Here is a 25,618-nt window from a genome sequence, read left to right as displayed (position 1 = left end):
ACCAGCTCAAGAGGTCACGGTGCAGGATGATCCTCGTCACACCTGCGTGGCCGAGGCAGATATGGTTCCCGGACCTTCTGGACTTGTCGGCGTCCCCGCCAATCAAGCTGCCGGTGGACGCGGATCTACTCTCCAGAGAAGGAGGCGCCATCCTCCACCACGACCCGAAATCGCTGAACCTGCAGGCCTGGCTCCTGCAGCGCTAGAGTTTGGAGGATACGACATACCGGCCGACTGCAGAGAGGTTCTTGCAAAGGCCAGGGCGTCCTCGACTCTTAAATGCTACGGACACAAATGGAAGAGGTTCTCTGTCTGGTGCCGCGCACAGAAGATTAACCCTCTACGGATTACGGCCCCCCAAGTACTGCCGTACCTGCTGACGCTGGCCAAAGCTGGACTGGCACACGCGTCCATCAAGATTCATCTTGCTGCGATCTCCCGATACACCAGAACCACGGGGCGGACGTCCTTGTGGTCTCATCGTCTGGTGAAAGAGTTCATGAAGGGACTGTTCAGATCGTTCCCGCCGGTGAAGGCTCCGGCCCCGGCGTGGGAGCTCAACGTGGTGCTGACCAAGCTCATAGGACCTCCGTTCGAGCCTCTGCACTCAGCTCCGTTGAAATTTCTGTCGTGGAAAACAGCGTTTCTTGTGGCCATCACCTCCGCACGACGAGTGGGAGAGATCCAGGCCCTTTCCTGCAAGGCCCCGTACTTGACTTTTCACGACACGAGGGTAGTGCTCAGGACGCACCCCTCCTTCATGCCCAAGGTACCGTCGGACTTCCATCTTAACGAACCCTTGGTGTTGCCTGTGTTCTTCCCGTCGCCGGCTGAGAGGACTTTACACTCGCTGGATGTGGCTAGAGCACTGAAGTTCTACGTGGACCGCACGAAGTGTTTTCGGAAGACGTCACAACTCTTTGTGAACTTTGGACCTGTCAATCAGGGGAAGGCTCTCTCGAAGGCTTCCATTTCCAGATGGCTCTCCGGCTGTATCATGTACTGTCATCGGTTGGCAAACCGACCGCTGCCTGGCCGTCCGAGAGCCCATTCCACCAGAGCGATCGCAGCTACCACGGCGTTCCTATCTGGTGTGCCCCTGCTGGTCATATGCAGGGCTGCTACGTGGAGGTCGACGCACACCTTCACGAAATTCTACTGCGTCGACCGGGATTCCAGGGAGGAGTCCAGGGTCGGCCAAGCAGTGCTGCGCAACCTGTTCGCCTGAGGTGAGCCTGGTGAGGAGGTAAGATGCTTAATGTTGAGTTTGATGTGATGCTTAATATTGAGCCTTTGCCACCTCCCGTGGTTGTGCATGTGTGTACTGCTATGTATTCTTTATTCATGAGCATGTGAATCCATGCCAGACCCCATGCTGGAGAAGGAAAAAGTTACTTACCTGTAACTGTTGTTCTCCAGCATGGGTCTGGCATGGATTCACATGCGAACCCTCCCGCCTACCCCTCTGCGGCTCTTCACTTGGTCATACTGCCACTTCACGTGCTTCCAAATCTGAAGATGGCTGCCAGAGGTGGGGCTTAGGTAGAGGGCAGTCATTGGCTGTGGCCAGTATGACGCAGAGACCAGTGATTGGTTATTACTACGAAAGTCAGATCAGAAACGAAACTGATACTGGTTTTTTCTTTACCGAGGATTCCCAACCTGACGACGGGGAATATTCATGAGCATGTGAATCCATGCCAGACCCATGCTGGAGAACAGTTACAGGTAAGTAACTTGTTCCTTGCTTGCTAATTATAAATTGTCCAACTCTGGCCCGATTTATATGGCAGCGTTGGACTCCTCATCAGCCTTTCATTGTGACATTAGAGAATTGTTGTGGGCAAAAACTATCAAATTAGGTTTTTCACCAAACTTAGTATATCTTATTGCCATGTTACACCACGAAACAACGTTCCAGATTCACAAAGAAGGAGCGTTGACACCCCCAATTCCAACGGCTACTGGTGTCAAGCAGGGGTGCAACATCGCTTCAACGCTTTTTTAATTTGTATCTGTGCGATCTGGACGAATTGTTGGATTCTCAAATGATTTATCCTGTCAGATTGGGTTCACTTCAATTACACTGGTTGGCTTTTGCCGACAATGTCATATTTTTTTTATAGGACCCCTTTTGTTTTCCAGCACAAATTAGATATGTTTTCAAATTACACAGCTTATCACAATCTTCAAGCTAACTCACTAAAGTCGCAAGTAATCATTTTTATGAGCAGGAAAAAAATTAGATCTTTTAGTTGGCAACTCTCAGGTATCTATCTCCAACGCTCCTGTTCGTTACGTTACTTGGGTTACACCTTAACTGATGAATCTTCTTTATCATTTCGGACTACTCAACATTAAGGTCAGATCTCTTATTTCTCTAATGAAGATCATCTGTACAAAATAATGTACATTTTCCTTTCTTCCTTTGATTAATTTTTATATTTTGAAACTTGAGCCTATTTCATTATTTTCATTAGATACTTGTCACTTAGATGTACATGTGTTGCTCAACAAAATACAAGGGAGGATTTGGAAGGAAACCTTAGGCATCTCAATGGCCGTCCCGAATTCCATAATATGTCATGAATTGGGTCTCATTTCTCTTTCAGCTAGGTTCCAGTGGCGTATGCTCTCTACCTATTCAGAAAGAATTTTTTGTATCAGGACTTCAAGACACTATTAAGCAATAATAATGTTCCATCTACCAATAACTTCAAATTACGTATGAATCAAATATTAATAAATATTGCTGCTTCCATTGGTGATCTTGAATTAGGGCTGCCAAATGTTAAAAGAAAACTATATAAATGTGACTGGTCAAAGACCATTGCTAAGAAATTTGAAGACCGGCCAGCCCACATTCTTCTGTTTCCATGTGAACGAGCTTGGCGTGTGTACGCACTGTTTAAATTGAACCAATTCCCCACGTTGGAACTCACAAAACACTGGTCTACACAGAGTTCCACTAATATTAATCGGAGCTGTCGTTTCTGTTTGCAACAGAATGCGCCAGAAACGCTCAAACACTTAATGTTATTCGGTCCTCATTTTGAAGAGGATAGAGAAAAATCATTAGGTGTTTATAATACTCTACTGAATTTGAGTGCTAGACAAATGCTTTGGGAACGTTGTATGTGGGGATCTAATCTTGCTTTGGTGCTATCTTTAACTAAATTCCCTTTTCAAATCGAAGACTCAATAAAAAAGGTGAACGCTATGTAGCTGGTATGCAACAGTGGGGTTGGTGTTGATGATATGCTAACATGTCATTGGGTTTCTATATTGTTATGAATGTAATGTTTACGAAAGTAATATTTATGAAGTAGGATATGATATCAATGACAAACAGAAAAGAAGTGGCTTAATTAGTGGTAAGTTTTGATAACGTTTTTGATCACTCATTCCAAATTAAGTGATATTAAGTAACACTACACTATCTGTTATTTCTGTCGATTTTAGTGTTCTGTAATTTTAAATATTCTTTGATACGACGGGGCACAAAGCAGCGGGGTCAATGTTGATAACATATTAACATGTTATTGTCCTTATGTATCGTCACGGAACTAAATACTCATGAATTACGATCTGAAAACTAAATTGTAACTATAGGTATGATTTTAGATGCATAAAATACAAATGAGACGTGTGTTTTGGATAAGCAATTGTAACCAACTGGTAGTATGTACATAATGTGTTTGTATGCATTTGCATCTCCTGGAAACTAACATCAACGTGGATGTGAGTATTCATACATATAGTTTCGTACATATGCTTAATGTATGTAGTCTATATGTTAATTTTGTATAGAAGCAGTACATTGATTGGAGCGTGTGAAATGTACATATGCTCGACATGGACGTTTTGTTTAGAAGGTGTATGTTGCTTCTGATCGTTTGTTGTAATAGCATAACTGCATGTGGCCTAGTGTTTGTTGTAAGAATGGCGTGATAACAGTGTGTTTCGTAGGATCATGTGTCATAGGAGCGTGTGTTGTAGGAGCATGTGTCATCTGTTCCAAACAGGTGCATGGGAATTTGTTTTTCCTCAGACCATGGCAATGCGCAACTCGTTTTTTAATTTAGAAATCGCCCCCTTATTTGTGCAATTGCTTACGGAGGGTAGAAAAGGGTATCTGAATGTGCACATATATACGCTTGTGTGCCCCTTGGGTACAGGGCACATCTTTTTTTTTTTTTTGGCTGTGCTACTGTCCCATTAAGCCAATGTTCTTAGCTGCCCCATTGCATGTATGTTGCTGTTATTTATCTTTTCTCTCTGTACACGTTTATTTCAAATATAACTTGTGGACTTCTGTTAGTACTTTGTGGGTTCCTTAAACTATATATACTTTTGTTCCTTAGGAGAAGGTCCTTTTCCTGGAGTCATTGACATGTTTGGTGGAGTTGGTGGTCTCACAGAGTTCCGCAGTGGTCTCCTTGCCAGCCGTGGCTTTGCTGCACTGGCTTTAGCCTATTTTGCCTACGATGACCTGCCACCCTTTCTCGCAGAGCTCGACCTGGGGTACTTTGAAGAGGCTGCTGACTTCCTCTTGAATCACCCCAAGGTATGTTCCTTTTACACAGTGCCTTGTGTGGGATTAAAAAGATGGGCGGGGGGGGGGGGGGGCGGGGCGGTCACAAAAGGTGCATGCCTTACAAAGCAGGAGGGCACCTACCTGGTTATAATTGGTCAATATCATGATATGAGTAAGAGCAACCTTGAAGCCTATGAATAGTTTAGAACTCTTGCCTTTTTACGTTAGAGTAACCAAAGTTGTGATTACAAATCTTGTTGCAAATAAGCGGGCCTGGAGCAAATGAGAAACACATGTTCACGTTTCTTTTAGCTTATAGACCGCACGTTTTTAGCTTTTATAGTGTCGGTGTTGTATGTGCTCGCAATTGTGCCAAATAAGTAGACCGAGGCGCAGAGAGATGTGATGATGGTCACACAATTTCTATGATGTGGCAAAGCCTTACTTGACCTACTAGTTGTAGATTCCACAGTTTCTGCATTTCCAGTGTCATAGAAATGGTGGGCGCAGCAGGGACATAGCATGGCATGAAGGGTTGGGAAAGAGTCTATCAATTGCTAAAAGTAGAAAATAAAATGCTTTTGGAAAAGCCACAGCGGCATGGAATTCTCTGTCAAAGACTATGCAAACAGACACATTTGTGACATATATTTTTCGTCAATGCAAACCCAGAGCTGCTGCAGGAAAAAAGAATTAAACACGCTATATGGAAAACATGCTTACAACATAAATGGCCAACATGAAGGAAGAACTGTATAGGACGTGAAACACAATTCCAACAAAGATGGCTTTCTATTGAAGTGTTAGGAGGTCATCAGCGGGCTCTATTATGTGGTAGGTGGCTGCAGCCCAAGTCAGTGGTCACAAGCGGAAGATGATGCCTTCTAATAAGAGACAAGGTCAATTAAAGCACATTAAAGCCTAATGTTACATGTCTTGGAGCATGTGCAGAGGGAAAAGGGAAGCCTCACTGTAGCTGTCTGTGACCGGGCTTATGCATGTAGCCTTGCTCATTGCCCTGTGTGTAGGTATCACAAAAGAAGCATGGGATGTAGCCTTTACAGGCAGTTAGAGCCTACATTCCAAGTTTGATTGGCTTGATTGGTGAAAATAGCGAGAGGTACAAAGGAGAAGCATGGAATGCAGGATGGTTGGCTGTAGAACTGAAATTAGTGAGAATAACAAAGGAGAAGCATGGAATGCAGGAATCTATTGGTGGTTAGGGTCTGCACTCTACACTTTCTGATACTTTACAGAGAAGAACACCTCAATTTCAATGGCTACTATGCAGACATGAGTGGGGCAGTGAAATACTTCTAAGAGGGAGGTTTATCTGGAGAATGCGGCCACTCAGTCTATATAAGCGCTAAGTAACATTCTTAAAGGGCATAGTAAATGTACATACTGAGGTCGCTCTTAAGGCTCAGCTACCAAGGAGTTAATTCGGGGGGTCGGATGCCATCCCGAGCCAGTGGATGTTGGCAGATGGACGGTATGGGGAGGACCCACTGGTCATCCTCCTTTGGAACCCATCACAAAGCAGGGGAGAGTGACAGTGCTCCAGTACATTAAAGTCCTGGGGACGCTGACCCTCCCCATCCCTCCAGTATCTTATCAGGGGCAGTTCTAGTAGACTTGACCCATCCCCTGCCCTAGTAAGGGTGATTGGGACAACTATAGTGGACGCTCTACCCGACTGAGAGTGTCTGAAGCTCCCTCTAAACAGACCCAAAATCCTAGCAAGGGAAAATGAAAGCTTTGTTTAACCGGAAGGCCATTTATTCACATTTCACATTTCATGTTGTATGTTTGCAGTTCTCCGGCCACCTGTTCTTCCCCCATACTATACACAGTTGGCCATTCATTGTCTTCTGGCAGAGCATACCCTCGCCTCAGTGTTGCGAGTTCCCTCGGAACTGAAACCCTCTTCACCATCAGAAGACTCCAAAAGCTCACCATATATATTTTCAAATTTTGTAATTCACACTCTGGGGAGACAGGAAAGCAAGGTCCTACGCAGGCAGCACTATAAGGTTTCAGGAAGGGGAGAGTGAAATCCAAGATGGTGTAAAGGCTTCGTCTGGCCCACTACCCCCCAAAGTGAGACCAGCTACACCCGGGGGCAGCAGCTAGTTCCAAACCTCCTCCAGTGACCTGGCACAAGTGCACCCACCCACCAAGATCCCAACTCAGGGAGAGCATTATAAAATCCATAGTCCACGTCGGGCCAATGTAAGTTGGAGGAGCACAAGGCCCGAGTTTGACGGTGGATGGAGAAAGCAGAGACTGGAGAGAAAGAAGTGGCAGCCGGGGACAGCTGCAGTAGGAGGTGATGAGAGCTAAGAGGTTGAAGAAGGAGGTGGTAAGATGGAGGATGTAGTAACAAAAGGAGATTGTGGAAGTCAGGAGAGCTGATAAGATTACGAGTACAGGAGGAGGTGGTAAGGCATAGGGTGCAGGAGAATGTGGTAATATAAAGGGTGCAAAAGGAGCTGTTAAGACCTAAAGGAGATGAGGAGTTAACATCAGGGGCCAGAACAGAGGAGATTGTAACAACAAGAGGCGAGAGTGATATTGAAATGGTGGAAGGGGAAACATCAACTGGTGAAGGTGGTACAGAGGAGGAGAAAGTCATAACATTGAAGGAAGCGAATGGTAGCCTGGAGGAGAAATGGTGCAAGAGGATAAGGCGGTTTGGAGGTGTATCAGCAGGTGGTAAAGGCAGTGCAGTCCAGGTGGGGATAATGAGAGAGGAGAAGGATGTGGTAACATCAGGAAGTGAAGGAGGTACAGAAGAGGCGAAGGAAGCAAAAATATCAGCTGGTAAAAGTGACTGTTGAGAAGGCAGAACACACTCCCTTAGGCAGAGTGGGGAGCAAGGAACCAGAGAGTCATGTCGGCCCCTGGCATGACCAGATGGTGGGAAGAGGAACAAGAGTGGACCAGGGACGTCATATTGTGAACAAAGAGAGGTTAGGGGAGAAGAACCCTTCTTCTGCTGAGGAGGTTAATCAGCTTTCCCAGGTCCTGTACCCAAAGGCTCACTTGAGTGTGTAGCCTTGGCAGAGGAAGTAACTGACAGGGCGAGCTGGAAATCTTTGCAAGTTGGCCTTGCCCAGGTTCCGCAGTGATGGAGGTGGCCCAATTGCTTTATGAACCATAAATAATGTTTAATTTGGCCATTTTGTTGGTTTAAGCTGCAACAATGACAACTCTTTTACAAAGATTTTTCATTAAATTTCAAATGATTGTCAAAACTAAGCATGCTCAGAAGCCACTTTGGCTTGTGCATTTACTTTGGTCATGTATGGGTACCACTAGCCCACCAAATGTTACCCACTGAACATGGTCTTTGACTATGCACCATGGTGCAACTTTTCATAGGGCACCCCAAATCAACCAATGGCTCACTGGGAATGGCCTGCAGCCATGCTCAGAAACTATGCCATACCCCGCCCCCCACCAAGCTGCTGAAATGGGTATGGGTTGCGGTCATAGCATATTGCCACTTTGCACAGGATGTGGCTTGGGCCATACCCTCATTTTGTCATGCCCTTGGCCTTGGCAACCCACGCAAAGTGGCCACAATAATCTTACCCATACGGTTACAATGCACAAGGCCTCTCACAATGACCACATACTAGATAACACTCTCAGACGCCAGTTCTTCCTGCTTCTGAACCTAGAGCTTCAGGTGGTTCATTATGAAACCACTACCTCTTTTCTTTGGGGCATGAAAGCTGATTGTCAAAATAATGTTTGAGAAATTCTCAACTGTTCTCTACACTTGTAACCCCTGCCCCTGGCAGCACCATAGTTATGGCATGATACAGAGGATATTTCTAGTTCATTGTTGGATGGAAAGCAGTATCCTGTGTAGCTTCAAGTTTTCTCCCAGGGAGACATCTTCTATTAAATCATTCCCACTAATGATGGTGTCCAGGGCCAGTTTGCCTACTATCCCTTACCTGCGCTGCCATGATGACTCACTCTCATTAATTCATTCATTCATTTTTGTCATTTGTACAGCGCCTTTCACCATAACTCTACTGGATGAAGGCTGGTCTGCAGTCGACCTGATCTGTTCATTAGAAGCCTATCTGCCTGGCTGGCTCCTGTGGCGTAGTGGCCACATAATACTGTTTACAAGTGTGCCGGATAAGCTGTTGCTATGAAATTCTTACCCAACGCCTGTGCAACATTCAGATCTGAGTGTGAAGGATTCTCATCTCCAAATTATTAACCTCTGACTCTATCACACAGACTGCTAATTGCATTAATCAAAACTCATATCTGTATACCTAATTCTTGACAACAAATGATTCCTAGAAAAATAACCAAGTCCCATCGGGAGTCATACAAACTGGAAATCCTGGGAATGGGGTCTACTTTCCGTAAGTAATTTTGTGCTGGTCGGATTGCCTGGCCTGGTCTGGGTGAAGCTGGTTAGAAGTGTGGGGTGCACTGGCTGGACACGTACCTTCCGATCTTGCTGGCTGCCAGGGAGTCTCTGTACAAAGCTGGCCATGGCCCTTGGTACATGGGTGTTAATTTGCCCCACAACTGAAGGCAAGGGAATAGTGCATTTCCTGGCACTTCTTGACTCCCCCTTTCGGTCCCTTGTAGGGGGGAACACCACCCCAGAAATTGACCCTGGAATGCCTACCCCTATTTCTATATATTTCGGTCAATTGTGAAAAGGTCAATTGTGACCCTTTAAATTCGGTCAATTGTTCATTCGAACAATTGTAAACGAACAATTTGGGTAATACCGCATATGGTCCGACATCCAGTGGTAAACACGGAGTATTGCATCTTGTCTTTCGGGGACCGAAAGGGGATGTCGGCATAGGTGTATCTGTAACACTATCCCTATTGTGACGTGTAGTGTACCCAAAATCCCTCACCCGCCGATGTCCCTCAGATTTTTTTTTTTTTCCGCCCAGATAACTGGTCGCCCTATAGCGGAGATCTTACATAAGAGACATTGTTTATCTTAAACCGACTTGTTGGTTATTCCCCCTTAAATCATTTCGACGCCAAGAACAACTTCGACGAAGACTACAGGGGACTTGCCTACACCGGTGGATTTCGGCGCCTACAATCCGGTGGCTGAGGCATCCACATGGCCTTTACAGTAGGGAGAGTGGGGTCGGGGTGGCCATATTTCCAGTATGTGTTTCCTCTTTCCCCCTTATTTACCCTGTAGGTCTGGTCATCTTCCCTTTTGCTATGGAAGGGACTCCTTTTAGGTTCTGCCCTAAGTGTAGGGTCAGATATCCTTGGAAGGACGAAGACAGGACGTGCAACTCCTGTCTCCCCTTTGATCACGACGAGAAGCAGTGTGCGACTTGTAAACTCCTTCGGCCTAAGACCCTGTAAGCGGTGGGCCGCGTATGGTATGTTGCGGGTAGAACCCCCTTTCCCCCACCGCCACACCTGCCAAAAGTGACGGGTGTACCTCCGATGACCAAACATCCGTTGCGGATGTGATAGACCTCGAGGTGGACACTTCTAGGTCTGCTGCGCCCGTCCCCGACCCTTTAAGGCCTGACTGGTCTCGCTTCAGGGACACCATCCGGCGACAGGGGCGTACAATCACATTTCACTAAGCACACAACCCCAACACCTATTTCGACGGGTACGTCGAAAAAGGTGAAAGCGCCAGCAGGGCCGTCAAATTTCAGCAGATTTCTCGGATCGTACAGATCCAAAGCCTTCCCCGCATCCGCAGCAGCATTTTGCGACTGGGCATCCCAAAACAAACAAGGGCGCTACCCCAAAATCAGGTTTACACGTCGAAGCGCAGCAATCCGACGGTCCTGAAGGCCGCGTTAGGCCCAAAAATCAAGAGTAGGCCTCAAGGTGAAAAACCGACCGCTAGGCCCTCTAATGCCGCGGAAGGCAAAAAGTGTAACGATCGTCCTTCGGACCCACTAACTCACGCTGATCCGGCGATAATCGGAAACAGCATCGCGAGAATTACTTCGGCGGTTGGGCTTATTCCTGTTCCGCCACAAAACATGGGGCAGGCCGCGGACAAATCCCTGGATGCGCCATCGTGCCCTGATTCTCACAATACCTATGAGGACAGTCAAGAGCCTCTTTCCGAGAGACAATTTTCGGTGCCTAAGGACGGAAGACAACACTTTTCCACCCATAGGCCCTTCTGGGTCCTCTAAATGATAAGGGGGAAATTTGAAGGATGTATGGACCATCTTGAAAGAATTATCAGTTTTTCTTAGCATCCTTCCCCGAAAAGGTCTTGTGGAGAGCCTAATCTTCAATCTGTTTCACATTTCCAAGAAGATCAGCCTTCTGTCCCCGTCCAGCATGAAGACATCGTCCAGATGGACACTTATGGGGACATTTACAGTGAAGATGAAGAACCTTCCTTCCTACAGAATTACGATGAGGACCAGGCGGATGCCACGGACAATTGGGAAGAAACCCAGCAAGTGGGGACGGACTCATGGACGCTTCCCCATCAAGATCAGGACACTGATGTATTGTGCCTAGATTCCCCTCCATCCACCCCGGCTCGCCAGGCCTCGCCTGTAGGCCAGATGGCCTTCAATACCATGTTAAAGAGGGCAGCTGAGCATTTTAAAATCGCTTCTCAAGAGGCAGTGCCTGAGCAGGACTTTGTAGAGGATATGGAGAAACCTCCCTCTAGCCAGGCCATTCCCCTTCTTAATTCTATCAAGAGAAGATTGGCTCCCTCCCTGGTGTCACCAGCTCAAACCTGGGCAGTGAACCCAAGAGTTGAAAAGTTATTTCGGCCAGCTCCTTCAGACCCTCAATACATTAAAGGGCACGCCACCCCCGAATCTCTGGTAGTGACTACCACCCGAAAACGGACAGGAGTACCCCTTGCCACAGGGGAGGCGCCTCCGGACAGGGAATCAAAGAGGCTGTATGCCTTGGGCAAGCAAGTCACCTCGGCTGCCGCATATACCACACGTATACCAAATAATACTAGGCTGCTGGCGAGTTATGCTGACGCTCAGTGGAATCTACTTGAGGAAGGCCTCCAGGAGGTCCCAGAACCCGTTAAGTCCAAGCTTCTCACTATTGTGGCCGAAGGAAGGCAGGTGAACCAGATTGTAATAAAGAACACTCTGGACACGGCTGAAACAGCAGGCAGGTCTCTAGCTCAAGGAACCTTACTCAAAAGGCACGCTTGGCTGCGTACTTCAGGGTTCAAGCCCGAAACACAGGCCTCGCTGATCAATAAACCAATTGAAGAAGCTAACCTTTTTCGAAAGGCGGTCGACGAGGCCCTAGAAACAGCCAAAAAAGAGCATTAGACTCTTAAGCCTCTGCAACAAATCACTCAAAGACTTCCCCCCCACCCCCCAGAGAGGAAGTAACTCTCAGCGGTCCTTTCGAGGGCAGTCCCGTGCAGGTCAGAACAACTATGGCACGGGAAACTTCAATACTGGACAAATATCAGGAAGCCCCTCATACTACCCTCCATGGGGTCAGCGATGTGGCAAAGCCAGATGTAGAGGCCCCTATCATAGTGGAGCCGCAGCCTCCGGTCAAAAATGACCATCAGATCCAGGTCCCCTCCCATGTCACCCCGGTCGGGGGGCACTTAACATCTTTCCTCACGGCATGGGGGGATAACTTCAGACCAGTGTGTCATAAAGACCGTCGCCCACAGCTACTGCGTGGAATTCACCCGACCTCCACAATTCAGACCACTGCGCTCACGGCACCTTTCACCGGACCAGCGCTACAGGAGGTGATCCTACTGTTGAAACAGGGGGACTACATGGCAACATTGGACATGAAAGATGCATACTTTCATATTTCAATGTTTCCAACGCACAGAAAATATCTAAGGTTCATGATAGAGGACAGGCATTACCAATTCAAGGTACTCCCCTTCGGCATCGCCTCAGCGCCAAGGGTTTTACGAAGGTCCTGGCAGTAGACCTTCTCTTCAGTCTGGGGTTCTCTTATCAACAAGAAGAAATCTAGTGTAGTCCCCAGTCAAATAAAACAATTTCTGGAAGCTCTAATCCGGACAAAAGACGACCTAGTCTTCCCTTCCTACGAGAGGGTTCAGAACATGCTTTTTCAGATCCCTCAATATGTAGCCAGTCGGGAGGTGACAGTGCGCCATGCGCTTGCTAGGAATGATGGCGTTGTGAATATACTTGGTTCCCCACGCGCGGCTGCGCCCCAGTCCCATGCAAGAGTGGCTTAACAGCCAGTGGTGTCAGGCCAGCGGACAATGGGAAGATCTAGTAGTTGTCTCGCCAGCCCTCGATCTCTCTCTGCAGTGGTGGTCAAGAGAAAACCTCTTGAAGGGGAAGACCTTCACCACCCCTGCAGTGGAAGCCACTCTCACAACAGACGCATCTCTCACGGGGTGGGGGTAACTCACCTGCTTCAGCAGACTGCGCATGGAGTATGCTCCCCACAAGTAGCGGCCAATCATATAAAACTACTGGAGCTATTCGCGGTGTTGAAGGCATTAAAGGTTTTTCAGATGCAACTACAAGGGAAGACAGTGCCGATTCTAACAGACAGAACTACAGCCATGTATTACCTGAACAAACACGGGGGCACTCACACTCCAGGGCTATCCAAGCTGTCCCAAAACGTTTGGATATGGGCTCTCAGACACAAGATGTTTCTGTTGTCCCAACATGTTCCAGGGGAACTCAATCTTCTGGCAGATGTGCTCAGCAGAGATGTTCCTCTGCCCGAAGAATACGAATAGCGTTTGCACAACGACATCGTGTCCAACGTCCTTGCAGAATGGGGCTTCCCAGAGATCGACCTGTTCGCAACTCAGGAGAACGCCCAATGCCAAGACTATGCCTCCAGGTACCCCCGGAACCGCTCCAAGGGGAACGGTCTCTGGATAACTTGGTCAGGGAAATTTGTCTATGCTTCCCCTCCCCTCCCACCCCCCGACTCCCCTTCTCAACAAGATAGTGCACCAGGAACCAGTTACCATTATACTGGTGGCCCCCATGTGGGCCCGTCAACCCTGGTTCGCTCATCTGATGGAAATGTTCCTCTCCCCACCAATAAACCTACCCTGCCCATACAACATTTTGTCTCAGGACAGGGGAGAGACCCTACACCCATGCCCACAAACTCTGAATTTAGCAGCCTGGCTCTTGAGGTCATAGAGTTTGGACACCTACAGCTCCCTCAGAGGTGCATGGACATACTCAGGGAAGCTAGAAAACATAACGCACGTTATTGCTATGCCAGCAAATGGAAACGGTTTGTCATCTGGTGTAATTCCAAGGGCGTCAATCCCATCGCTTGCTTACCCACACACATTGTACTGTACCATGCCCATCTGTTAGACACTGGGTTGGTCTTCAGTTCCCTAAAGGTTCATCTGGCTGCTCTCTCAGCCTACACCACAACACAACAAAAGGTGTTGTGGTGGAAGATACCAGTGATTAAGGCCTTTATGGAAGGGGTTAAGAGGATTTATCCTCCCATTTCTCACCCAGCCCCGGGGTGGGACCTAAATGTGGTTTTGACCAGGCTCATGGGAGCTCCCTTTGAGCCAATGTATAAAGCAAGTCTCAAAGACCTGACTTATAAAATGGCCTTCCTAGTGGCTATCACTTCTATTAGAAGGGTTAGCGAACTACAGGCTCTTTCTGTTCTAGACCCCTTTGTTACAGTCCACAGGGATAAGGTAGTTCTGCGCACTCACCTCAGATTTGCGCCTAAATTCATCTCGAAGTTCCATGTGAACCAGTCGATTGAACTACCTACTTTTTTTTCAGAATCCCACTAGCATGGTCGAAAGAAGCCTACACACACTAGATGTGCACAGGGCAGTCATGATCTACCTGGAAAGAACTAAACCACTGAGGAACACAAACCCATTTTCCGTTTCAGTGGCAGCTGGTAGAGAAGGGGATCCTGTCTCTAAATCAGCTATATCAAGGTGGATTGTCAAATGCATTACACTATGTTACACTCTTGCTAGGAGAGAACTGCCCTTCTAGCCTATTCTACTCTGGGCACTGGGGCATCCATAGCATTCATTGCAAATGTTCCCCTTGCTGCAACCTGGAGTTCTGGACACACCTTTACAAAACACTATTGCCTAGACACTCATTCTAGGTCTGATTCTCAGGTGGGACAAGCAGTACTAAGACATCTTTTCTCTACTGTTCCTTCTCACAACCCACCTCCAACTCCAGGTACTGCTCACTAGTCTATGCACAGCATGTGATTCTAAGCAGATTAACAAGCATCAGAAGACATGCATTACTTACCGTAATAGCATTTCTGATGATTGTATCTGCTTAGATTCACATGCGCCCTCCCTACCTCCCTGCTCGGGGTGGAAGGAACATAGACATCTTACTACTCCTCTCTTCTTCATGTACTCACTCACAATAGCCTTGGGCTCCCTCATGGCAGAAAAAAAAGAAATCGGATGGACCTCGGCGCGTGAGGGATTTTGGGTACACTACACCTCACGATAGGGATAGTGTTACAGACAAGCCTATGCCGACGTCACCTTTCAATCCCCGAAAGACAAGATGCAATACTCTGCAGTTACCACTGGATGTCGGACCATATGCACAGCATGGGAATCGAAGCAGATACAATCATCAGAAAGGCTATTACGGTAAGTAATGCATGTCATCCTCTCTTGGTTTTGTATGTGTGTTGATTTTATGAAAGGCAAATGCCGTTCGTCCTGTGCAATTAGGGGGGTTATCCAAAGCCAATTTACTGAAATGTGCATATTTCACAGTGATATGCTAATTTCTGGTGATGTCACATCCCGATGCGTTCATTGATGAGTCCCCCCATTTAAATTTTTAGGACTTGATCCCTGGGAGGAGGCTTGTATTTTTAAATGTATTAACCTCAGCATTTACTGTACATTAGCCTTTTGTTCCAGCAGGTTGCCAGACATTTCGTCGAAAAAAATTGGTCGACCAGACAAATGGTCGAACCAATTTGGTCGAAAACCAAATGGTCGAAAAAAAATTTTTTTTTTATTTTAACCTTTTTTTTTTTTTTTTTTTTTTGGGGGGGGGGTCCCCCCCCAACCCCCTTTTTTCTCTAAAAACCCCTTTTTTAACTAAACGAAAACCCGAAAAATAAATATATAAATAAAAAAAAATTCGACCATTTGGTTTTTGACCAAATTGCGTCGACCAAATTGCAGTCGACCAGTTTTTTTTCGATGAGTTGTCTGGACACCGTTCCAGCAGTCATTGCTTGTGCGTTTAAACCCTCTTGCATTTCTCCTTAGTCCGCCAGTTCACATAAGGACGTGAACTGCTGCTACACAGGCTCTCGCTGCAACACAGGGAGGCGCTGGCTTCAGCCTACTGCCAAATGCTCTTGCTATGCTGCCCTCATTTCTTCGCAAATCAGCATATTAAAACAAAAAAAACTGCACACATACTAAAATTATTTTCTCGATTTGTGTATGTCCATGTTCCATGGGTTCACGTTTACCTATGTGACATCGACCAACATATTTATTTTCATTTTGGTCAGGATAAGGAAGGGGCTGTGCTCAGAGTACATCTTGTGCATCTGCGTCTGGTGAGAGTGCCGATTACAATAGGCCACTCTCTACCCCACACATCCCACCCCCAATCTCTCTACCCCAACCACCCTACCAACTCTCTCTACCCAACCTACCACTACTCTCTCTACCCCCACCAACCCAATCCCCACTCACAATACCCCCACTCTCTCTACCCACCCTACCCTCACTCTACCCCGCCTCCTCTCTCTACCGCCATCCATCCACCCACCCTTCCCTCTCGCTCTATCCCCTCCCACCCTAACCCCCTCTTTCTACCGCCAACCATCCTACCCCCTCTCTACTCTACCCCCACCCATGCACACCTAGCCCCCAGCTCTCTAGCCCCATCCAACCTATAACCTCTATTCCCCCACCCACCCTAACTCCTCTCTATACCCCCATCCTTTATCTCACACGCTCGCTTTATTTCTTACCCTCCCACCCTTTCTCGCTCATGTTTCCTCTTGCTCATCATTGATGGCGCCTTATCAATAGCTTCCTCCCTTACTTTATTCCCCTTCTCAATCTCTTGCACACCCCTTATTGCATCCTCTTTTAAAACTTTGCCCTCCCCCCAGGTATTGGTTTGGCCCATGGACCAGCAAGGGTAAATGGCAGTGCCAATATCACGGTTGGAGGACCACCTAAGTGCTCAAACAAACCAGTCGTATATGCTAACAAATATCCCCAAACACCTCAGAATGATCAGAGAGGTGAGGTCCGAGCATACAGGGACAGGACCCTATAAAAGGGGAGGGAGAAGAAGTGAGGAGAAGGAGTGTTGAAGAGGCAAGGGGAGCAGAGATGAGACTAGTGTGAAGGAAATTGAAGAGAGGAAGTTGCTTGGTGTAGAAGAGAGGAAGTGGCTTCGAGTAGAGAAGAGGAGGTCTCTTAGAGGGAAGGCAGAGGAGGTGAAAAACAGCAGTTGAAGACAAATGTGGCGCGGTAGCAAAACATCCAGAGGACGGGTGGTGTTAAATCAGGAAGGGGTGGTGAGTCAATAGGAGGAGGTGGTAGGGAATCAGGAAGAGGTGGCGAAACAGGAGAAAGTGATAGTGAGTCACAAGGAGTTGGTGAGAGATAAGGGGGAGTTGGAATCCGAGAAATATTAATTGGGAAGCTGGTGGTAGACCAGGAGCGAAGGGTGGAACAGGTGGAGAGGAGGAATAGCCCAGGAGGACTAAAACCTAGAAGGAAGGCATCACATATAGACTATGTGCCTGGGGGGAACAATATGGTGGGCAGAAGGAGCTACAAGCACTTAATCAGAGGGCGAGGAGGTTACAGAAATTCACAGTGAATATCAGTATAGCTTCAGAGCAGGAAGAGAAGGATCCCCCAAAGAAAGAGGCCTTTGCCGAGCTGCGAGGATAGTAGCCATGAGGAAGTTGGCAATCAGAAAAAGACGCCCCCACCTTCCTCCCCTCGACCCCACACATATGCACCCTGGTACCTATAAATGGAAAGAACAGCAGTAAATTCCACAACAACAATATCCAATTGTGTGGGCTCCTAGTTCAGGATCTTTTTGGGGGGTAGGGGGATCCCATCATTTGAACAATCATTTCCACTAATTAGGGCCTTGCCGTTCCCAGTGCCCTATATGCCTAGGCAGTCTATGCGCTAAGGAATTATGTTTGCCTGTTTTTGCAGTGCACAGACAACATCTTTTCTTTTGTTTTAAAAAGTTTTTTATTGAAGGTCATAACTTACAATGCATAGCAAAGCAAAAACATACCATATTAGCATAGGAATAACAAAATATAACTCTATAATATTAAACTTATTTAAAGACAATAAATCTTTGTAAGTATGTAAAATAATCAATACACTGGTATTAGTTTTTCCTTTTTTTTTTTTCTTTTTCAAGTGCGGGGCGATGCAGATAAAACATTTAAGGAAACACACCTAACATAACGTATACAGGACATACACAAAAGGGAGGTTAGGAATAAGGAAGGGGGAGAAGAGTCCATGAGGTAGCCTAGATATGTATTTCATTAAGCTATAGTAGATGTTGCAAGAAATTGTATAAAGGGCTTCCATTTAAGTTCATGTTTACTTAGTAACGATTTAGTAGACGCATTGCAATTCTTTAGTCTATGGGTATTACATATAGCATTCCACCATATTTTATAGTGTAATTTGTCTACATTTTTCCAGTTAGAGGGGATTATTTTAATGGCTAGCATAATAAGTAGATCAAACAAGAATCCTTCATATTTACGTGGGATATGTGAATAATGGTGCTTCCAGTAAAAAGGACTTGTGGGCAGAAGTCTATTGATGAATTAAAAATGCTCTTTATAGTTTTCCAAATGTCAATCCAAAAAGAGGAAACACATTTACAATTGAGGAACATGTGTCTGAAGGATCCTGGGGATTGAAGGCACCTCCAGCATTTGTCATTTGATACAAGACCACATTAAAAAAGATATGCAGGTGTGACGAAGATTCTGTGATGAAAAAAAAACATTGTTTGTATTAAATTAGCCGCAGGTGTAACCTTAGACATACCATTCCAGATTTCAGGCCATTACAATCGATTATCAATAAGTAAAACATCTTGCTGCCATGCTGAAATAGTCATTTGATGAACCAGATACAGACATTTTACAAAGAATTTTGCAATACATGGCAGCCGACATTGTTGATTTATATAGTAATTGTACACTTTCAATATCAGGGGAAGGGATTTTGATAACAAGAGAATTATAGTTTTCAGTTATGGCATTAATAATAGACAAATTGCTTTAGAAATGAGAGGGGAACATTACATTTACATATCAGAGTATTAAAATCAATTGGGCTGCCAGAATTAAATAACTGGTCTAGATACTTAATGTGCAGAGAGAGAGAGACATAGGGCCTCATTACGACCCTGGCGCTCCCGGATTGAAGGGGGCTGTTACAGCACCGGCCCCCTTCATTCCGGGAGCCCCGATTACAAGCTTCCCATCGCAGGACCCGGATCGCACGCCTGGTAAAACCAGGCGTGCTTTCCGGGTCCCGCAAGGGGAAGAGGGAGGCAATAACGGGCCAGATGTAATCTGCCCGTTATTACCTCCCTCCCCATTCCCATTGAGCCCTATGGGGGCTCGAATGGGGAAGGGTTCCTGCATGAAGGACTTATCAGGTCCTCCTATCTCGGAGTAACCCGGTAAGTCCCCATTGCAGGAACCTGGTAATGGAGCCCGAAACCAGCGCTAATAGCTCCATGGCTACCGCCGTTTTCGTAATGAGGCCCATAGCCTCCAAAAAAGTGATTTCTTTTTAATTTTAATTAGAGGATTAAACCATAAGTATAAAGAAATGTAATGGTAGGAGTCTGTATCTGGGGAAAAATAAAAGGACATGAAACATCTTAACCACAGGAGTTCTTGTCAGCAACAGTCAGTTTCTAGGAGTGTCAGCAATCCCTGCTTTTTCAGTGGCAACACTCCACCTGGGGAGTTGTTCTGCACGAGGGCTGGATGAATTTCACCCTTTATTGCACCATATATATATATATATATATATATATATATATATATATATATATATATGTCGGTGTACTGGATTGAGATTGCTGGCCTCGGGAGATTGAATGCGAGAGGCATGTATTTCTTTGTAGAGCGCACGTTATAGAACATAATTGCTTCCCAGCACGTCATTAGATAACATTTTACACGAGTCTGTATGGATGTAAACAGTGCACAGTGTGGCCCCTCCCATCCTGAGGAGTTACTCTTGTTGTCTTTAGTTCCTGTGGGTTTTTACATGCTGCAGTCCACCCCTAGTTATTGGGGTGAATGCTGCACAGTCCCTTTGTGCGAGTTATTGCATCTGCAAAGGGCAATATTCAGCTCAGTTGTTAATTGTTAAAGGTTGTCCTGGTCTATACATTAACTGCCTCTTATGACCATGTACCCCCCTGAGTCGTTATTTAGTAGAGATCGTTCATTTAGTCGGTTAAAATGTGGAAGAGAATTCTAGAATGGCTGGCGGTGGAGTAGCAGCTTAACTTAACTGCTCTGGACCTCTCCCTGAAGCTATTTATATTGAAATTATAATGAGCTCCAAGAAAAAGATTGGGGAAGCAGAAACCCCAGCCTCCAAGAAATCTAAACAAATTCCTGAGATGGAAGAAACCCCTAGCCTTGGAGATGTCTACAAAACCATTCTTCAGGTGGCCCAGGATGTCAGTGATATTAAACTGACAATGGCTGAACTCAATCTGAAAACCGGTCAGCTGGATGGCAGAGTCACAGCACTAGAAAAATCCTCTTCAACTATGAGCTCTGAGATCGCTGGCAGCTTCCAGGCATACAAAAACCTACAATCTGACTTGAAGACTGAAAGGGAACAACGCTTGGATTTGGAGATGAGAATCAGAGCAAGAAACATCAGATTGGTTGGTGTAGAGGAGTCAGATGGAGATGAGGAGGATCTGCCATCCCTGGTCTTACAGATTTTTAAAGACAGTTTCCAGTGCTCTACAATCAGGAATGAAGACATGGATAATATCTTTCGGATTGGTAAACATCTGGGGAACAGAGCTCGGCATATTTTGGTCACCTTTTTACATATAAGATCTAAGGAGCGTTTGATGAAAGCTGCCAGACAGGTTGGGAAAGCCTTATTCAAAGGTAGATTGGTTTATGTCTATCCTGATTATCCTAAGGAGATCCTACATAAAAGAAGATCTTTCCAGAGTGCTAAAGAACTGGCTAGTCAACTAACTTTAAAAGCTTTTCTTAGCAGAAATAATGTTCTTACTGTTGTGTTTCCTGATGGGGACAGAAACACATCTGATCCTGCATTGGCTTTAGACTGGCTAGAAACATACAAGAGGAGCCTTCCAGCGCCTCCCATGAACAGTGAGTGACATTGTTATTGTCCCCCCGCCCCACCATGTCTGTATATATTTTTATTTTTATTTTTAGTATGTTCTTTTTCATATTCAGTTTTTTTTAATGGCGCCGCCAGATTTTGGCAGTTTGCATTGTTTGAAATTATGGTGGAACCCCGCACTGTGCCATTCGATGGAATGCCTCTGAATCCAGGCTCACGGTGATATGCGACATGAGGAATGGACCTTACAGCATCTGCGTGAGACGTGTGCGTGTAGATGTCGTCGTCACAGCAGTTGAATACGGAAATGCCGCTCGCTTCAACTTCGACTTCGGGAGTGGATGGTTCGGGGACTTGCGTATGCGGCCCTGCTTCGACTGCACTCTTCTTCTTCCCCGGTAGGTGCTGGGCGGATTCCCCCTGGAGGGCAGCATCCGGACTCTCCAGCGGCGCCCCCGGTCACAGAGAACAGCATCATTGTCTCCCGCTTGAGGTATGAGATGCCCATGTGGAGCTCGGTACTGTCGGGACTGTTTCCCTCGTGTCGGGGGCTGTGGATGCCGGGGGGGCGCTCCGGGCTGCACAGGATTCCCTTGCAGCTCGGCGCTACTGGGGCATATGCTATTCACATCCCACCAACTGCAATCTAGCGCCTTTTTCGGAGGACTTTTTGGGGGATTGTTTGACTGCCAGGTCGCCTGCCTGGTCTTTTAGTTGGTTCAGAGCCAGTGCAGTCATCTTATGAGCCTGCAGTCATCTGCTCCTCACTGGATACGTGATGGTATAATGATCTTCATGGCCATGACTACAGCGGTGCCCAGGATGCAGTTCTTCCTTTTCCTCCGCTACGGTCACATTGGAATGCCTTCACTGCTCTTGAAGTTGGGATGCTAGTGTTATTTTAACTCCGGCAATCTTCGGTCCCTAGCCTAGCCTTGTTTATCAAGGGAACTGTGGATCAGACTTCTGGTCATTTTTGGCTAGATTAACCACCAGGAGGCACTCCCTTTTCTGTGTTATCCTTCACGTATTGTATGGGGATGTCCATATCTGCCTTTACTCATTACCTTTTAACTTTTATTGAGAAGTTGCCATTGACGTTTTTTTTTTCAGGACTCTGTTTAGATATTTATGAATGATATTTATGAATGGTATGGCCACAGTGTATATACATTTGAAGTTGCCTTGTCTAGCCTCACTGTTTTAGCATGGCTCTTTAGAGGTTGTGGATAGGTGCAATTGGTGTGGGGTGGGGTTCAACTGTATGTTTTGAAGTAGTGATTGTTTGATATACCTATTCTGTGTTTTCAACGTGATTCTCGGTGGTGGGGTTTCTTCTTTTTGGGGGGATGACTGGGGTTAAGGTATTTCATTCATTACTAAATGTTATCTTCTGGGTTGGGTTTTCTGACCACATAGATGTCTTTTATTGCATCATTGGGAGGGGTCCTGGGGATGGTTCTCAATGTTGTTCAATTTTCTTGTTGGGCTGAATAGACTTCACTATCTTGTTCGTTCTTTTTATTTTTTGCTTATTGTTTTTCATTTTTTGTGTGTTTCTTTTACTTTTGAGTTTTTTGATATTCGTAGTGTCATGATGACTCCCCACTCAGGTGGGACTTCGGATGACCTGCGTATTATCTCCTGGAATGTGAATGGGATCAATAACCTGCTCAAGAAAAAGAAAGTGTTTCAAATGTTGCAGGACATGCATGCAGACATCTGTTTCTTACAGGAGACTCACATATTGGAGGATGAGATATCTGGGTTGGAAAGGGAATGGGTTGGCGTAGCTGCTGGCTCTTCCTTTACTTCAAGATCAAGGGGGGTGGTCATTTTGTTTAGAAAGAAATTGCCTATGAAAGTTATATGCAGAATTGCTGACAAAGAAGGTCGAATGATTGCGTTGTTGATCGAGATTCAGGGGGAATTATTAACTCTTTGCAATGTCTATGCTCCTACGGTGGATGATGGATCCTTTTTCAGAATGGTGGCACAGACTCTTTGAGTTGAATAATTCTAATGTTCTGCTTGGTGGTGATTTTAATACAGTGATTGATCCAAAGATGGATAAGAGTCAGAATGGCCGTGTACTTCGTTGCGATTATCATCACCGGGCACTTAGGTCGCTTTTAGAGGAACATAGTTTGAATGACATATGGCGTCTTGAGCATCCAGATACGAGGCTATACAGTTTTTATTCCAGTGCACATGCAGTGTTTTCTAGACTGGACATGTTTTTCACTGGTGGGACTGTTTCAGACAGTCGGGTTTCTTCTGATATCGGTAATATTGTATTGAGTGACCATGTCCCTGTTGTGTTGCAATTAAGACTTAAATTTCAGTGTAAAAGGAGCTTCTCATGGAAAATGAATACATCTATTCTATTAGATGATGATATTTTGGACCGGATCGTTTCCGAAGCTGATTTCTTTGTAAGGGAGAATCGTTCAGAGGAGATCAGTGTGGCAAATACATGGGAGGCCTTTAAGTGCTGTATGCGTGGTGTGTGTCTGGGACTGTCTAGTGGTAAACGGAAGAGAGAAGAGGGTAAAAGGCGTGAGCTTGACCCACGTATTAGTGACATTTCTCGTGATCTGATGCTTGATCCGTCCGATTCAGTGAAACATGCTGACTTAAAAAAACTCAAAAAAGAAATGGAAGATTTTTTGTCTATGAGGTCCGAACGTAGTTTGTTCTACTCTAGGTGTACATATTTTGAGAAAGGGGAGCGTTGTGACAGGTGGCTGGCATACAGGTTGCGGAAAAGGATCTCCGATTCGGCTATAGCTTCTATGTTTGACAAGGAGGGTAGAATCACTTTTGATCCGATTAAAATCAACTCAATATTCCGCGATTTTTATGAGAATCTGTATGGCGATGAGGCTGGTATCACAGGTAGGGGTGAGAGATTTTTTGGTGATTTGAATTTACCTAAGATCCAGAATGCTGAGCGTGATATTCTAGGTGAAATGATAACAATAGAGGAGATTAAAGGCGCAATATCCGGGCTGAATGTGGGCAAATCTCCGGGACCGGATGGCCTTCCATGTGAATTTTACAGGGTCCTCCCGAACTCGGCCTTGGAACTCCTGAGAGATATGTTTGTGTCGAGCAGAATTGTTGGGTCGTTACCTAAGAGTACTAGCCATGCGTCGATTTCGGTCTTTTTAAAAAAGGATAAGGATTGCAATCAACCAGCTAGTTATCGTCCAATCAGCCTTATCAATACAGATAACAAGATCTTGGCCAAGGTTCTTGCTTTACGCTTAGGACAGTTCATGCCGGTCTTGATAGGGGAGGAACAATCTGGTTTCATGAAGAGTCGGCATACGTCCAGCAATATCAGGAAATTGTTATTAACCATGGAAATGGCGGACAGACTGGTAGGTGATGCAGCCATCCTGTCCTTAGATGCTGAAAAAGCTTTTGACAGAGTTAATTGGAATTATTTATACTCGGTATTGAGGGAAATGAATCTGGGGGAGGATTTTATCTCCTGGGTAGCTCTTTTATATGCCAGTCCGACGGCTGACGTTAAGACTAATGGAGTGGTGTCGGAATCGTTTTGTTTGAAGCGGGGCACGAGGCAGGGTTGCCCTTTTTCTCCTCTGTTATTTATTTTGGCGATTGAACCCCTAGCTATTTACATAAAGAATGAACCGAATTTACAGGGCATTGAATGTTGGGGAATGGTGCAAAAGGCATGGCTTTATGCTGATGACCTCTTGTTGGTGTTGCAGAGTTTGGACATATCCCTGCCATGTCTGATGAGGATTTTGTCGAATTTTCATGATTGTTCTGGATACAAGGTTAACCGCCAGAAGTCAGAAGTGTTGCCTCTGTCCAATAGATGTGATAAATCCCTGGTTGAGGGTCTGGGGTTTACTTGGTGTGATAGGCGCTTACGCTACCTAGGGGTATGGTTGACAGCTCCAGTCTCCTGTATGGTTGATGAAAACATGAGTGTGGTAGTACGAGATTGCAAATTGATTTTGGAAAGGTGGTCTTTACTTAAACTTTCACTATGGGGTAAAGTCAATGCCTTGAAAATGAATTTGGCTCCCAAGTTTAACTTTATTACCAGCATGCTTCCACTGAGAATAAAGTGTAGTTATTGGAAAGATCTAGACCGCCTTATGCAAGAATTTTTATGGGACAGGAAGCCGCCCAGACTTAGTCTATGGAAATTGCAACGTCCAATTTATTTGGGTGGTCTAGGAGTTCCGAACTTTAAGGCCTACCATTTAGCATTTTCTGCTCATTCTTTTGTTCCGTTTTTAGATGGTAAACTGGACGGATGGGCGGTGGCGGAGTCGAATGCATATGGGCCATTGGGCCCGGAAGCACTGTTGACCACTAACACAAAGATCACGGGGGGAAGTCTGTTAACCACGTCCTTTTTGCGCAACTCTTGGATTGAGGTCTTGACTTTGATAGGGAGGGACGCTTTTAAGTGTAAGAATGCCTCTATATGGCTGAATCCTAGGATTAGAGATAACTCCAGGACAATTTTTTGGCCCGATTGGTTCCTAATGAATGTTAAAAAGGTCTCCGACCTGGGGAACGATGATCGGTGGCTGACTGCAGCTGAGCTGAGAGAGAGATGGAGTTTTGAGGACTTGTCGGACTCGGCTTATAGACGACTCAAGAGGTCTATCGGTGAGGTGGACTGGTCTGACTCCTTTGACTTGACT

The 25,618-nt window shown here is 45.8% G+C and overlaps 1 protein-coding gene across 7 annotated transcripts in view; it reads left to right on the top strand.

Moving 5' to 3' along the window:
* Positions 1-25,618, top strand: part of LOC138513780 (acyl-coenzyme A amino acid N-acyltransferase 1-like) — a 91,712-nt gene that overhangs the window by 48,316 nt on the left and 17,778 nt on the right. For all 7 annotated transcript variants that reach the window (XR_011281816.1, XM_069628876.1, XM_069628873.1 and 4 more), the window contains exon 3: positions 4,365-4,567. Coding sequence is in view for 6 of the 7 variants with exons in the window: in XM_069628876.1 (XP_069484977.1) it covers positions 4,365-4,567 (203 nt within the window). In the remaining variant the exon portion in view is untranslated. The remainder of the gene's footprint in view (positions 1-4,364; positions 4,568-25,618) is intronic.

Source organism: Ambystoma mexicanum, chromosome 12 (genome assembly GCF_040938575.1).
Source record: "Ambystoma mexicanum isolate Mex_15411 chromosome 12, UKY_AmexF1_1, whole genome shotgun sequence".
Lineage (NCBI taxonomy): Eukaryota > Metazoa > Chordata > Amphibia > Caudata > Ambystomatidae > Ambystoma > Ambystoma mexicanum.
Note: the sequence above shows the minus strand (reverse complement) of the source record. Positions and strands in the feature narration are given on the sequence as shown.